Source organism: Bos mutus, chromosome 3 (genome assembly GCF_027580195.1).
Source record: "Bos mutus isolate GX-2022 chromosome 3, NWIPB_WYAK_1.1, whole genome shotgun sequence".
NCBI lineage: Eukaryota > Metazoa > Chordata > Mammalia > Artiodactyla > Bovidae > Bos > Bos mutus.
In genome coordinates, this window is record NC_091619.1 from 60,322,868 (window position 1) to 60,339,785 (window position 16,918).

General features: G+C 30.8%; 1 protein-coding gene across 9 annotated transcripts in view; it reads right to left on the minus strand.

Moving 5' to 3' along the window:
- The window catches only part of ADGRL2 (adhesion G protein-coupled receptor L2), a 201,299-nt gene that overhangs the window by 9,149 nt on the left and 175,232 nt on the right, over positions 1–16,918 (minus strand). For 8 of the 9 annotated variants that reach the window (XM_070367794.1, XM_070367792.1, XM_070367799.1 and 5 more), the window contains 7 exons: positions 16,125–16,334; positions 15,015–15,235; positions 13,631–13,697; positions 5,571–5,662; positions 3,586–3,754; positions 849–977; positions 210–306 (listed from right to left, as the gene is read on the minus strand). In XM_070367794.1, the coding sequence (XP_070223895.1) occupies positions 210–306; positions 849–977; positions 3,586–3,754; positions 5,571–5,662; positions 13,631–13,697; positions 15,015–15,235; positions 16,125–16,334 (985 nt within the window). The remainder of the gene's footprint in view (positions 1–209; positions 307–848; positions 978–3,585; positions 3,755–5,570; positions 5,663–13,630; positions 13,698–15,014; positions 15,236–16,124; positions 16,335–16,918) is intronic. The other variant, XM_070367798.1, reaches the window with a different exon arrangement.

The following is a 16,918-nucleotide window of genomic DNA, read 5'->3' on the forward strand; positions in this document are numbered from 1 at the left end:
TTGAAATTATACTTTTTGCATTACATTACTGAATAAAAAGAATTTATATGTACTTTAATAAAGGATAAAAGATGACTCAGCAGGTTTAAGAAAGAGCTTATGATATAAACTCATTTGAGAGAAAAAGTCAGTGTTTCCTCTAGAATTATTGTAAATTGGCAAAAGGCACAAAATTTATATAGTAAACTCAAATTTTCCTAGTAACTGACCTTGATTAAGTGTTGAAGTGCTATTGATGTCACCTGAGATAAAAGAAGATTCAGATTGTTTTCTCACAGTGTCATTCCACATCCTTCTTATACGACTCTATTAACATAAAATAGCAAGACACATGTTATGTTAGCTTTCCCAAGCTTACCTTACATTAAAGAAACACAAAGATTTACCTTAAACAATCTGTGCAGGATTATCTTTTGACTTAAAAAAAAATGTGTATTGATTCTGTTCTTAAACTAAGGAAGTCTATATTGCTGTGTTTCTTTATTAAGGAGTATTTAATTTTCTAATCTTAAAGAAATTTTCAATTATTGTCTTTGTTTAAAGTGGAGATGATGGTTGACTAACAAATGTTTATTGAATGCTCCCTGAGTCCTGTATTATGTGAGCTTAGGATATCAAACTATTGTGATGTACTTCTTAAAGAAGTATACCTCTCGAAAAAGGATGTTTATACCTAAAGAAACATCTTGCAGAAATACTTAAGAAGATATTAAAACCAAAAAACTAAGAGGGCAAGTATTTGCTACCTAGATATTATACTGAGAAGACAATTAGTGCATCTGAACAGAACATGTCTCAGAAGGCATTCTATAAAGGTTAATTAAAGATGCTGTCAAAGTCTTTGTTACCTGTGTGCCAGAGGAATAGCGAGCACTGGTTCTGGTAGTGGATGCCTTCACTGAGCTGTGGGGACTCTCAGTCGGGAGGCCGCCGCAGCAGTATGAATGTCTGAAGCACTTGCCATATTCTTTTCGTACCTGCATGGAATAACCGTGAGACCAAGGGATTAATATAAACATACTTGCTCCTCTTGCTCTCTAATTAAATGAGCAGAGGAGATGAAAAGTTCCACTAACCCTTTTCCGTGGAGATTACAAAATCAAATTCAACTGAATTGGTAATCGGAAAAACACCTCTGTCCACTAGACAGTCCAATAGGATTTTAAAGTGTGATATAATATGTAGAAATATGCTTTCTACCCTATTATTATAGTGCAAATGTTATTAATTAATACAATGGCAATATTTTAAAAGCCTTATTCTAGCAATAGCCTTAGTCAAACCAATTTTCTATCTCATGTCAAGAAAATAGGATAAAAATTTAGTATTTTCCTTGCTTAATTACATTTAACCACTCGTAATTCAGTCATTTAAGTTTCATATGCTTTATGTCCTCTTAGGTAGGTCAATACATAAACTTTAACTGGATTGCACAGCGTTGTGGGTAACTTCTTTATAATGAAAGACTACATTGGCATAAGAATAAAGGGGAAATAATGTCCTTTGATACATATGCCATTAATTAGGATGGAATGTTTTCCTCATTTTCTGAATATGTCTAGCTGTTATAACACTTAGTGTAGAGAGTCTAAGATGCTTATTCACTTCATTAGCACATAAGGGAACTATTTATGCAATTTCCATTCACATTAATGAGTTACCCACGTAATTTCCCTTTTCCCCTGAAGCTTGGATATATGAATAGATAGAAAAGTTCTTAGGCCTAAATGAAAGATTACACTTTAAAAAGTGGAGTCCAAGCAATACTAAATAATAGGGCTCCACTTAGGTGGTCAAGAATTGGGAGGAGTGGGGGATATTTCTGGATTCTGTGCAGCTATATTTTGGCATACAAATATGCTTCATGTAGCTAAGAGCCAGACTTTGAAATTATAAGAAGGAAGGATGAAAGGCTGCACATGAAATTATTTTTTTCTGGTAGGTTTCAAAAAACACTCAAAGCCCCCTGACAACCCTCCACACCCCCTCCCTGCAGATCATAGTTCTGTGAGCACTATCATTGCAAAGACCAAAACTCTTGACACTTATTACTTGGGAAATTAGAGAATTAAAGTCACTAATGACCTTTTAGATCTAAGTGCACTTGCATTTTCATTCTCTTAGCTTTATTTAATTATAGCTATTAGAACAAATAACAATGTGGTTAAACTTTTAGACAAAGTATTTCCTTTGTCTAAATATATTCACTCAAGCAGTTAGAACCGTATTTTACCTAAATCATCTTATATTATGTTCTAACAACTCATCATGGCAATATCCAATACAACGTATCCAAGACTAAGTAGAACTTGTTCAAATGAAGTGTAACACAATAACTTAAAGAGATAATTGTTAATTAACAAGCACAGCAAAATCTCTGCAAAATTAATACCCAAACCCTATGAGGAAATAATGACAATGTCATTCTTTTTCTTCTAAGTTTATGCTTTATCAGAAACATCTGACAGAAGTTATGAATATGTGATCATCTGCATGTATATAACCTGCTCATCTATGTAGAAAATATATAAAAGCCAAAGTAATTACAAGGTCATACCTATATAACGTTTAGCAAGTTAAAGTTCAGTGTTATTAAATAAGACATGATACATCAAAAAAAGTTTTGTACATTTAATGGCTATTAACTGCTCTGAAATGCTATATAACCAAGACAATGGCAATCACAATGGTATTTTATCAAAATAATACCCTCTGGTGTTGGTTTTGCCTAATGCCTATATTGCTATGAATGTATATTATCTGTCAGTATTGCACATTCCACTGTCATTATCTCAAAATTACAGCTTATTCAGAACTGATGGAAATAACAACACTATCATCTTGTCAGGACTGAAAACTTAATAGTTTTCACTTTCACAATTCTATTTCTCTGTTCAATTTAGTGACCAACTAATAATAACAGAATAAAAAGACTACATTAGATATACAGACGGGGAAAGGATGATAACTAGTGAAAGGATGGAAATTTTAAACTTAAATGGCAGCCAGTTTATTCTCTTAGGTTTACATCTTACAATAGATTAAAATTTTTCACCTGCAACTTTAATTTTTGAATCATTTTTGAGGACTCCACTTAACATTAAATCAGGAAAAAATAATAAGATGTGAAATATGAAATTATTGGGTTTTAAATTCTTTCAAAATTACTCAAAATGCAACATTAATATTCATATTTATATATCTTATGCTTTTAAAATTTACACCACTTAACCTTATACTCAATTTTTGTTTTGAACTACTGCATTCCTTATATTGAGAAAGAACAAGATTATTTAATTTTTTTTTTATCTTGTATACCCTCTGCACAAAGCACTTTTGTAGACTTTGAAGAAAAAATCTTACAAGTATCTAGTTTATAATATTGCCAAATTGAGATTCAAGAGATGACTGGTGTTGACATCTCTTACATGTGAAGCCTGAACCTCCTGACTTGCATTACAATTAATTTATGAGTAAAATATGATGCTATTAATAATATGCCAGTGGTAACTTAAAATCTCTATTAAATGTATTATTTTCAAATCAAAGAACAAGTAAGCAGAGCCTCCAAGTGTTGTCACTTACTTTCTTTTGGAGAGCACAGTGAAAGATGAAAATGAACACTCCCTGGAAAGCATTAAAGATGGTGAAGAGATATGCCATCACAATAGTCTCCTCATTAATAAAAAGCAACCCGAATGACCAGGTTAGGCCAAGAAGACATAGAAGAGCGAATGCGCCAAGCACCCAAGACCTGAAAAAATAAAGTGAATTTTATTAACAGATTCAATGAGAGAACAACACATATCACACTTAAATATTAGCATATCATTAGTAGCAGTTGACTTTCTCTATATTCATATTCAAATTCAACAGCATTTTGGCTTTAACCTTTCATTGATTAAAGAAAGAACAATAGCATTTAGTACTGCAGTCTCCAGTGAAAACAGCAACAGCAGGTATGACCTTTTCTTATTCAGAATAAATAAGTATGAAAACTATATTAAAATACAAGGTATAAATTAACCCCCATGACTTTATTGTCTTTTATGTGCATTGTGGTAAAAGAAATTAAGGAGTCCTTAATTAGTTTACTCCTATATTTTTATTCCTGTGGTGCACTCATGACACTGAATAATGTGATACATACAGAAAGGTTAAATGGCAGATAATCACTTAACACCTGAACTTCAGATTCTAGGAAACTAATCTTAGGTGAACCTAAGGTTTTATAACTAAAGCATGAAGAAGCCTAGCTGAAATGGGACAAAAACATGAGAACAACTTCAAAATAAAATAATTTTGGAGAGATTTCATCATGAATAGCTTAAGGAGAAAAGAACTGTAGAAAATAGGACGGAATGAGAGGATTTAAAGTCAGTGCATTCCATGTCTAACTAATGATCTTACTTGATAAATGGCTTATTATCTTCATAGCTAGAAAGCATTATAAGCAGAAAAGAGAAACAAAATTATTAGACAGAATTAAAATAGAAAGTAATAAGAAAGCATTTATATATTTTATAAAATTAGTCAAAATTAAGAAAGTCAAAATGCAGAGGCAAGCAATTAAAAAATAAAGGCATATTATAGTTTAAAATACTCTAGCAAATAAGATATTCCAAAATAATTATAGAAATTAAGGGCAATTCATGATATTGACGGATTTGTAAAAATATAAATCATGCCATAAATTTGTTAATGTAGGATTCTACCTTACCCAGGTAAGTCCGTATTATAGTAGCCATCACAAACACGGTAATTACTGGTGTAGATGAGAAGACAGAAAGAGGAAAAGGAAGAAAAGAGAGAGATGCTAAAGATTAGCTCTCTCTCTTACCATGCAACATGCAATGAAGCTGGCACTAACCTATCTAAAACATCTAATTAAAAAAAAATTACCTTTACTATAAGATCTGCCATTTTTAACATTTAAAATATTTTCTACATCCCATTGTAACCAACGTGAACAATATCTCCTCAGATTTTAAATTAACTCATATTTAAAAAAATAACTCTGAAAATGCTATCAATTTTTTTCAACAGCTATCGATTTTTTCTCATTAGATAGCACTTTTTCCATTGATATTTCCATTTTTTCAATCCTGAATTAAAGTAAACATTTATTTAATTATCATGAAAGCAACAGATAATCTCCAAGTTAACAACAGTAATGGAGCAAATTCTCTTAGGAAAACAGGATTAGAAGTAGAAACTGCTCAGAATCCTTAAATCAAAAAGTCATTTAACAAAACAAACTTAATATAATCATATCAGTCATGCAAACAGGAACATCATTTTGAACTGCATTTTAAATTTAAATGAGATTGCTAGTTTATGGAATTTTCATAAAGGTACTAAAACAGTTTTTTGGCTCTAGATCATGACAGAAATTATTATCTAATTTCTGACCAATGTCTGTGACATGGTAACAGTGAGGTTCAACCTTGATAAGTAAAATTTCATTCTGAATAATTTCTACAGTTGAAAGATGGTATTCATGAATTTGCTGTGGGGAATATCTTTCACTCAGTTTGTCAAGCACTAAAATTAAAATACAAAATACTTACTTAATGTTTTCCAACCTGCTAGAATCTGGTTTTAATGTGTTCGAGTGCTTCACCATTTTGCATAATGTGATCACCAGAAAGATAATATTTAGCTGTTACAACAAATAAAGAAGGAATTAGATAACTATGAGAAAAAGTTAAATACATCATTACAATATACTTAATGGGTTAATGCAATTAAATATCAAAAACATGAATATGTGGTAGAAACTGACTCAATTTTAGTTTACTTATCATTACTTATGCAATAATCAAGTTGAGTCTACATGAAAAATTTTCTGGCCATGTATGACTGATTTTTTAATAGATCATTTGACATGAAATTGCAACCTCATTAAATAAGTATCATGTGGTGATGATTAAATAAATTAGAAAGCCTAGTGTCTTTAGATAGAGGTATCCCAGGGCCTAAAAACCACCTAATGAAAATATGAAGTGAGTTCTTTAGGAGGGGCATTTATATTATGCAGTTTATAATGGAAATATCTCTGAATTTGGGACCCTAAATCTTAGTTAAGAGTCTAGTTCTTGATTTTGACTGATAAAATGAGGAAAATAATATTTGAACAATCCTTTTGTAAGGTAATGGTTAAGGATCAAATGAGATAACATATGAAGTATGGTCCCTGGTTATATAAACTAAGACAGACTTTTAAAAAATATAAATGTATTTGCTATTTTAGTGTTAAAGGACATCATTTCTTTTTTCCTGATGTCTCTACATTGAATGGAAGTAGGTAAATTCTAAAGAAAGGCTGTTTCGAGTCCTTCTAAACACTCAGTTATGCAACGAATACTAACTAGGGAAGATGGAACCTGACATGGAAGAACAGTCTGGGGAGGCAGCTTGAATGAACTTCAGAAGAAAAAGGGGTATGTTTTGACTGAGCAGAGTTAGGGATCTGTAATTTGCATTTGCTTCTATGGAAGCCTGGCAGAATGCTACATGGAGTGAAGGCAGTTCCACTTTTATGCTCCAAAAATAAAACTATGCTAAATTGCTCTTGGATTTTTTTTTTTGACATTTTATTTACTTGAGACTACTACTTTAAAAAAGACAAAATGAAGTTATTTTGTGAGCATTGTGATTAAGTGCAAGCACAAATGGTATATTTAGAAGTATGTTAAGACAAAAGCAATTCTTTAGTTTTAAATAATCTACATAACTTTGTTACAGTAACATAATTTTTACTGAGTCACAAAACTATCTGATAAAATGATAAGACTATTTTACTCATACATCACTACTTCCGATTTTATAATTAGGAAAAATGATGTAAGGCAATAAAGAAAATTTCCAAGTCCTTCCTAATGAATTCAGGAAAAGAGCAAAAGCTTTAATCTAAGCTGTATATCAGTCATTTTGCCTACTGTGCCTTGTTATTTCTCTTAGACATAGAATTTCCTCTTAAGGACTAAAATGAGGTTAATGGGAATAATTTGCAAGTGCTGGCAGATTGCATTCCATTGTTTGATGTTAATTACTTGAAGACAAAAAAGCTCTTTGCTTAAAAAAGCACTTAAAAATTAATTTCTTAAAATATTGGTCTAGAGAAAAAAGTAAATAATTTTGTAAAAAAAGAAATTTCTAGCTTTGTATTCTGGAGGTTATAAAGTCCAGTTAGTCATATATAAATAAAAGCTTATATTTTCAGGGATATTACAGTATCATGCATTTCATATTGACCTTACTGCTCTACACAAGAACATGCTTATTGTATTGTGGGTAAGACACAGTTTTTTGCCTTTGAGAAATTAGGGACATCTTTCTGATAGTACAATAAATATTTAATTTGGTTTTTAAAGAATCATGGTACAGTTTACCTCTATAATTTTTGTAAAGGCAAAATCAGCCATGTTTTTATTTTTTATTTTATGTAACAGTAAGCCTTAACCAGGACAATTTAAGAATGATTAAAAACAAGTACTCTACATATCCTAAAAACAAACAAACCAAAACCCATTTAAAGAAACAAACTGATTACAACTCTTAGGTAAGAATGGCTGCCTTAACAGCTTCAAAGTTAAAATCAATTAAATGTTTTGACCCTTCTTTTTGAAGGTCCTGATGAAACCATTTATTTATTACAAACTTACAGACTTAGGGTTGCGTCTCCACTCTAACACTTTTTTAAAAATAATTTTCCAAAGTACAAAGGGCCACAGTTTGGAGCTAATTACTTTCTAAGCATATTAACTACCCCCTCAGGAATAAAATAGTAGTACATTTAAGGAAAGAAAAGATATTATCCACTGTCATGTCAAAACTACTAATACAAAGAAAGAAAAGAATGTGAATGTGAAAAAATATGGATGTATCAAGTATTATGCCATAGAAAGAAAATGAGTAGAAAATGTGAAATTGTGGGGGTGAATCCATCCAAACATATTTTTCAGTGAAGAAAAACCAAGGAAAAAAATCAGTTATTTAAGAACTAGCTCATTTTCTAATAAAATTGAAATAAAAATGAAGTGTACCTATGTAAAATTAGAGCTTAAGTATGATACAAGGACATTTTTTTCTTGTTAAGATAGAACTAACCAATTTGGAACTGCCACAGAAAACATATTTCATTTAATCCTTAAAAAATATCTTCCCTTCTTTTCCCTTACCCTACTGAGGGTTTCTTAATATATATATGTTCAGTGTTTTGTCCTAGCTGCAAACATGCACAAGACATAAAGTTCAGACAATATAGAAAATTACAGGAAAAAAGAAACAGCACCAAGAACCTATAATCCTATTCCAGAAGTGCGTGCGTGCTAAGTCGTTTCAGTTGTGTCCACCTCTGTGAGACCCTATGGACTGCAGCCACCAGGCTCCTCTGTCTATGGGATTCTCCAGACAAGAATATTGGAGTGGATTGCCATGCCCTCCTCCAGGGGATCCTCCTGACCCAAATATTGAACCTGCATCTCTTAGGTCTCCCGCACTGGCAGGGGGGTTCTTTACCATTAGTGCCACCTGGGAAACCCATTGAATTGATTATTTTACAAATTTGTGATGTTGAGTATGTCACCAAAGACTACTCAGCTGCAATTAATATAGTGTCAATGCTGAGATTCAATATACTATCTTCTAGCTCCATGGCCCAATCTTGTCAATAAAATAAATCAGTTTATTCTGGTTGAGAAAATTAGGAATCTCTAGCAAAACAAAGATAAACTATACAAAGAGTTTTGTATATTTTTTAAAAAGGTTCCACTTCTCTATAGAGTAATCTAATTTACAAATCAATAAGAGATGATAAATGAAGATATAATATTAATTAATATATAAAATTAATACATAAAATCCTGTATGAATGACATAAGAAGGTGTGCTCTTCAAATGATTCCTACTTGATGGACTTGCCATAATAACCAATTCTCCATTCCCTTTGCAAAACACAACCATCCATAATCAGCAAATGGCTAAAATGCCCACATGCTATTCCTAATAGCCAAACTGTATGTTGAATAGCTTTGTTTTCTTAAACATGATTGTGCTAGTTATATGCACACACAGATAAATATCACACAAACCAATAAAATCCTAGTGAGGAAAAAAGCTGTTGTTTCTAACTTATTTAAAATTGCTTCCAAAAGGTGTTTTTAAAGTGAGTCTATTTAAAAAAGAAAATCTAAAATCCTAGAAAAATAATCATAAAACCACAGTAGAATTCTTGTATCAGATTCTTTCACAAGTGCCTGTGAATTCTCCAATTTACAGAAACTGAAAATAAAAATTTAGCCAAGGCACTAGCAGTCAGGTTGCTAAGAAATTTAGTTAAATCTGACACTCATTTAGTCTTTGAATTATGATGATACACAATTAATGAGACAATGGTATCTTTATTAGGATATATTATCATTATTTTAAGATAAATTATGAAAAAAGACATGCAAGACTTATTGTGAATCATAAAAGTAAAAAGTGCTAAGTGTGAAATATTTTTCTTCAACACATTAAAAATCACTTATATGATTTCTGAAAAAATATGTCTACTGTCTAAGAATTGAACATTTTAATACATTATCACCAAAATACATGAGTGAAATATTTTCTGAAATTAAACAGAATATTTACTATAGTATAAACAAATTTTTTAAATTTTGGTTTAAAGTTCTTGTATTTTCTTCAGTGTCTAAAACTGTAAATGCTAATTTTTAGTGTCATTGATAAAAATTGTTCCTATGATCTTTCTCAAGAGGCAATGCATTCAAATAAGTCATAATTTTGTATAATAAGACATTTCAATAGATTTTTTTTCTACTCTTGTTATTTTAAAATATAACTATGAGAATCAAAACAAGAAACAGAGCAGCAAAAAGAAACATCTTTGACAAAATCTATTGTTCAAAATAGTCACTTGAAGACTGATAACCTTAGTTTCAAATGACATACTGAGTGTTTTTGTCTTAGCATTTTCCCTATGACATAAACGGCTCTTTCCAGCCATATACCTTTGTGCCTTTTATTTTTCTATTTAGAGTAAGTGATTTCTTTCTCCTCGCTTTTTTCTTTCTGATTTATTTTCCTGCCTTTCGTATGCATTTAACAAATAAAAGAAATCACAACCATCAATGAGGATTTCTCCACTGGAAGGCAGGCAAAAGTGATGAGAATTGTCTTCACCATCCAACCACTCTTCTTATCCCTTCAAGTCCAATGAAACCATTTTTTGACCTCATATTCTTTTTCTTTCCAACATAAATGCTACTAAGTTTAAACATAGTATTTTGGGATAAGTTGAAAGGTGTTATGCATCACTAAGAAATGAAAAAGATGGAGTTACAGCTATGTACATAAAGATTTGTCTATAGCTGGTATATATGTTGGTAATCATTCATGTAGAAGCCTCTAGTAAGTACAAAGTAAAAGAGTTGTGTTACATGTTTTATGTTAATTCACCAGCCTAAATGTCCATAATGAAGATTAAGTTTGGAGATGAAGCAACTCTTCCAGGAATTAATCAGATTTTAATTCTGCTCTCTCTATGTGTGTGTACACAGGTAAGTAGATAGTTATCTCTTAATAGAATTCTATGTGAAAGAGTGAAAGCAAATTGAAAAGAATTTCAGCTAAAAAGTGTTAAATCACTAAACAGGGCATTTTCTCTTCTAATAACAAATAATACTCTCCTCCCTATCCCCTCAAAATATTTCATAAATTACTGCTAAAACACTCTGCCAGTGTAATTTGCTGATAGAATTCATCACTACTTGATGATATAGCCTAGCTAATTCTCACTCACATTGATGATCATGAAAATACAAAGAAGTTTAAAGAAAGAAAAAGGTACCATACATTACAGAAGTGCACGGTTTGTTTTATAGCCATCCACCTGCTCAACTGAATCATATCCGTCTGAGCTTAGCAGCTTAAAATTCATTCCACAGCTTGCAGTGCTGACATGGATATGATAAGACAGAAGAACAGAAACACCACTCTGAAGTAACCTAACTGAACTGCACATGTTCTGACCCTTTTTGTCCTCCCTAGAGCTTTTGCTACCTAGCAAATGCAACTCTAAAACTGCACTTGTATCTCCAGATCTTTGCTGTTAGCCAAGCAGAAACCTATTTCTCCCTGGGACTAGCAGCCAGAGAGGTGTTCTCGGAGGAAGACTTCTAAATGAGTGTGTGAGCTGAACTCTTACTGAACTGAATTAATTATTAATGATGCAGATGGAGCTGTCCAAATGATAAGAACAGCTCCTGACGTGTCATGATCCAAGCTTTCATTAAACTATTTCAGGCATACTAATGGTTTCCCACTGCTCATTACTTACAAGCACTTTTCTCATAGATATAATAACTCTAGTGCCTGTAGGCAAGACATCCTATAGAAATACAGAAGTAGGAAGTTTTATCTCCTATAACATGTTTTTTTTTCCTTCATTGAAAATGATTAAAAATGTACACTTCTTTAATACTACTAAAGTTACATGATTTCAAATCAGAAAGCTGGAAATACAAAACTATGCTTTCTAGGAATATCAATATGTAATTTTTGTTACTCCTTAAAAGGGTAGTATACAATATAATTTATTTTGTGTAATTTGCTAAACTGTGTCTGAACTGAATTTCAAATGATCTATATCACCATAAGGATATATATATACATATACATATATATATACACACACACACATTAATACTAAACAAACATGTGCTGAAAAATCATATATCTCACTTTAGGTTACATTTGAGATAATGCTTTACACTTCAATACAATTCTTTGTCTTTCTATGTTGGGACGATTAGAGGGCAAAGCAATTGAAGGAGAATTACTCCAAGGATCTGTACTGTGATTGCAACCTGCTGTTTTGTTTTGTTTTTTAAGTTGAGAACACTGTTCCCCAAAGCCCTTCACATCTCAATATAAATGATTTGGTAGAAGATAATAAGGACAAGGCTATAAAATAATAGTAGGCTCTCACTATAAATGGGCAACATAATAAAACATCCTTTATTTCTTTTCTTGCTGGAAGCTGAGGATAAATGAACATTAATTCCTTTTGCCAAGTGAAAGGTTTTTTAACATTCTAAAGTCAGTATTTATCTTCTGATATAAAAAAAAGAAAAATAAAGAAAAACTGCAGTAAGACAGACATATAGATCAAATATCCCTACAATGGTCTTTACAATTTTCAAGGTATCAATGTTTGGCCAAGAGTTCAGGGAAAAAAGAAGCCTGTGTCTTTGAGAACCATACCTTTTTAACTCAGCTGTTTGTCATTTAAATCAAGATAGGCTCAGGCTGTGTTAACTTAAGTAAACCAAGAACAAACACTGGGGCAATCATCTCGATTGAATAACTTTGATGAGAAATCAACTTTCCAAGTAACACTTGGGAGTGTTTTACTGGTGTGCTTCCTACAGGCATTCATCTCAAATTTTCATTTTACTTTTATAAGTAACTGTATAAAATAATTCATTTTAATGACAAAAGTATATACACTTGAGATAGTTTTAAGTGTCCTTGAACTACTAAAATTTTTTCTTAATTTATTAAAATACTAGTAACTATAATTATGATACTACTAACCATAGGAAATATCTTAATAAGCTTACTGTGTCATTTTTTATAGAAAAAACAATAGAAATAAAAAGACATAGGTGATATATAAAGTTGATTATGCCTCATTTTCAATCTTACAATAGTCAGAAACCATTATTTGTAACAGCATGATGTTAAAACTGAGTGAACAGCTTTGAAATGCTGAAATCCAAATATTTTAGCTTTTATAAAAATTTCAAATATATTTCAAATATTTGATTAGCGATAACTTAAGTAAAGAAATCTTAATGTCTTTTACTTAAGTTGTATTAAATTTATTTTAAAACTAAATTTCTTAGAAACCAATATGTGCATTTGGTATTTTAAGTCTCAGAAAAATAATTTTATTTCTAATGAATTTAAAATTTATTTAATATTATCTTATTACTCTAACTTAAAAAAAAAAAACTGTTTTCGTCTCTTAAAAGAATCTGGGTGTGGAATTTATTTAAAAGTACTAAATTACTATGTAGAAATTATGATAATAAACATTAACCTAATTTTCTTTTACTTCTATAAAACATTTATTTAATTCATAAATGCTATACAGGCTTGGTGCAGAGCTAATACTATAGATTCTGAAGACATAATTACCTAAACTAAACCTCTTAGTAAAAAACTCCACTAGTCAAAAACAGAATATGCTACACGTATTATCCCTAATTCTCAAACTACTTTCAAATCATACAATCTTAACATGGCTTTTATATATACACTTACATGTATACATATATTAGATTATGACATCACATTTCTGCAAACTAAATTACAAATGAAGAAAAAAGTACTTCTTAAAAGAAAGGGTTTTCAGAAATAGTACTAATTAGCACGTATATAAACTCTCAATAACTATATCATAGGTAAAATATACTACATTATTTTATTTTGTAAGCTAGACGTGTTGAAAAAATCTTTGCATGTATAGACAAATAAACAGTAAAACAAATTATCCCTACTTCCATTGTACAGCTAAAAAGACAAGAATAAAAAGGAAAGCAAAGCAGAGTCTGCTTACCAGAATAATGAAGGTAACAGGTCCAATGAAACTCCATATAAAATAGTTATCAACATGAAGCCAGCAACTATTATGAAAAGAAAAGAACATTAAGTGGATCCTCAAATCACAAGTAAGACAGAATTTTAAAAATCTAACAAGCAAAACTATCTTTACAATTGCCTTTAAAAATTAATTTATCATGGACAAGAACAATTTTAATAACTGAGTTGTCTCTGACTTAAAGAGTAGTAATTATTTACCTCAAACTACTGTTCTTCATTTCAGGTTTTAAATCTGATAAAGACATACATAATTGTGTTGGGGAAACAATAACTCCCACCCTAATCCTGAAATGTTAAAACCTCTAAGTTTACTAAGAAAAACTTGAAACTCAGCATTCCAAATTGTCTCATTGTTCTAAAGTTCTTATCTTCAAAATTTGCCTTTCAGATCTACATCTGAGCTAAAATGTTTCACCCTATGGCACACAAAGGATAAAAATAAAATAAAATAAGTGTTCAGATGTAATGTTTGTTGTAAAACAGTGTATCACAAATATAACACCTCAATTGGGAATGGATGTATACTAGGGGAAAAAAATTCAAGCACAGAATTCATACATCATTAGAGTAAATGATGCATAAACTTATTAAGACAGACTTTACTTAGTAGTTCATTCTTCATATAACATTGAATCCCCAACGAATTTCTTTTGTCTTTCATCATCTGTGTAGTCAAAAAGCTTTCTTTAGTCCAAAGAATCTTTATATAACTAATTTTATCAAAGGAAAAAATAAACAGAATTGGAAGGCAAATTCATGCCTCTAGCAAACAAAATCCTTAGAAACATGGCTATGTCTACCTTCTGTCACTTTCCATAAATATCTGTATTTTTTTTAATAAATGAATGACAGTCACTTATTTTAATCCTTTCAAACTGCCTGATAAAATATTATCAAAGTAAAACATATGGGATGGAATGTGGTACTGTCACAATTCAAAACGAGAGTTAGCTAGAGGGTCGGCTGCACAAAGAGAGCTAATGAAGCATTAGCTTAAAAACTCAGTAGTTAAACCTGTCAGATGCTTTAAGTTCACAAGAATTTTTTGCTTAATATCTTTCTAAGGCTAAAAAGTTATTTACTTTTTCAATTTGTTTCAGGTCAATCTTTTGTGTTAAAAAGAAAGTCCATAATTTAGAATCTGCCTCACCAGAGTACAAATCCTCTGAACCTAGAAAATTACAAAAGACTTGATTGTAATTTGTGCACGGCATGCCCATTCTCTTACCAATAAAGCTTTCAGATGCTATTTTAGTCTGTCAGGGACCCTCACTGACAGCTAACAGGCTTTAAAAAAATTATTCACTTGAAAAACACTCAGGTCACTTGCAATTACTTACGCTTTTTCTGTTCCATAGCTCTTATAGTCAATAGCAGCTGAAACTCCAACCACTGTGGCAGGAAACAAGTAACCGGCAACATAGTAGTATTTCTTTCTTGAATATTCACTTTCAAAGACTTCAACTAACATTAGGTAGAGCTGTACACCTTCTAGACACATCCAAGCAAAAGCAGCCAAAAAGAAAAAGTGTAACAGTCCTGCAAATATTGGGCATGCAATCTATAAAGGAAAGAAGCAAAAACCCAAAAGGGAACATGTGAATACAAACAACCCACTCCAAAACTATACAGTATTCACTGATAATGCCTATAAGATACATCATTATTTAAATGACTGCTTCTTAAAAACCTTTTAATAAGTGAAAATACTGCTAAATATGACTCAATGCTTTTGAAGTGTAATGGTAGGTGTGCTAAAAATATCATCACTATAAGACATTTATATTTTTAGTAAAACTAAATGCAAATAAGAAAACATTAATTTCTCTTCTAGAATTACATATTTTAAAATCTGATTCTATTTGTAGATAATTTGTTTTAAAAATCTTTACAAAAACTGTTTCCAAAAACATAAGTTCTATTTTTTTCTATTACAGAATTTTAAAAATTTTGCTTTAATGGTAAATATACTAGCTCTAATTAGTTAACATCATTTTCCTGTCATATGTGGAGCATTCTCAAATTCATTCTGTAGTGTAAAGCATTAACTAAGTTATCTTTCTTACATTGAGACCTCATGATAAAGAATAAATTGCTCAGATTATGAGGAAATGATCACTGGTCAGAATGACTAGGTAAACAAAATGAAAAATTTAATATATTTTCTTTTTAGTGTCCCCAGCATTCTTTGACTCAAATTACGTGTTTTATTAAAACCCAGAAAAATGCAACTGTACCTTAACATAAGAAATGAATTAACCCACAATATTACTTAATGATTGGGTTGTCTTTTATTACAAATTATCCTTAAGTATTGCCATGTCAACTATATTATAAGCTATAAGTTACTATAAGTTATAAGGTCAAATATTAATAGCAGCATATGTGGATAACTTGTTATAATAATAATTTTCAGAGATCCAAGGTCAACAAATGGAAGGGGTACTTACCATGTATTTTGTCTTATCAATGCCTATTAGGAAAATAAATTCAGCAATAAAAAGGTTGATACAAAGGTTCTTGTGAATGGTATTACGGTCACTCTGTAGACCACGGAAAAAGCAGAAAGTGAAGATGCAGATAGCCAGACAAACAAGGGAAATGACAATTCCCACCCAGGTGATGACTGTAAGGAGTAATTCATGAACTCCATCTTTGTACTGAAAATAAAAAAAATAAATATGAGGGACTTTAGTATTCCTATGTTACATTAAATAAATATAAGATGAGTTACACATGTGAGAGTTCATCTTTTACCTAAACTCTGAATATTCATGTGTGTTCAAATGGGGCTCAATGCTAAAACAAATTTTTTCAATCATGTAATAGTTCCAATATTATCTTACTGATTTTTATATTCAAAGAATGATCTATGAAAGTAGAAGATTCTACTTAGAAAATGACTGAAATTATTACTTACATAAACACAGAAAATATTTTATAATAAAGACCACTTAGTTATTTAAAAATAATTGGCATTTTATTGAATTTCCAGACTAAAAGGTCAAATTTTAAGTTTTAATTTTCTTCTTGAGATTTTAATTACTAAGAGTTAAGTATATAGTAGATCTGAGAGTTTTCATGCTGTAGTTCTTAAAATATTTTTATCTTCTGGCTATTGTTCTCTTAATCAGAAGAAGAAATGAATTATAAAATATCCCAGAAATCTTTCTGATCTTTTGAAATTTGCAGTCTTACAGAGTGTGCAAAGTGCTTGGGAACTTATAGAAAAGTTTTGAAATGA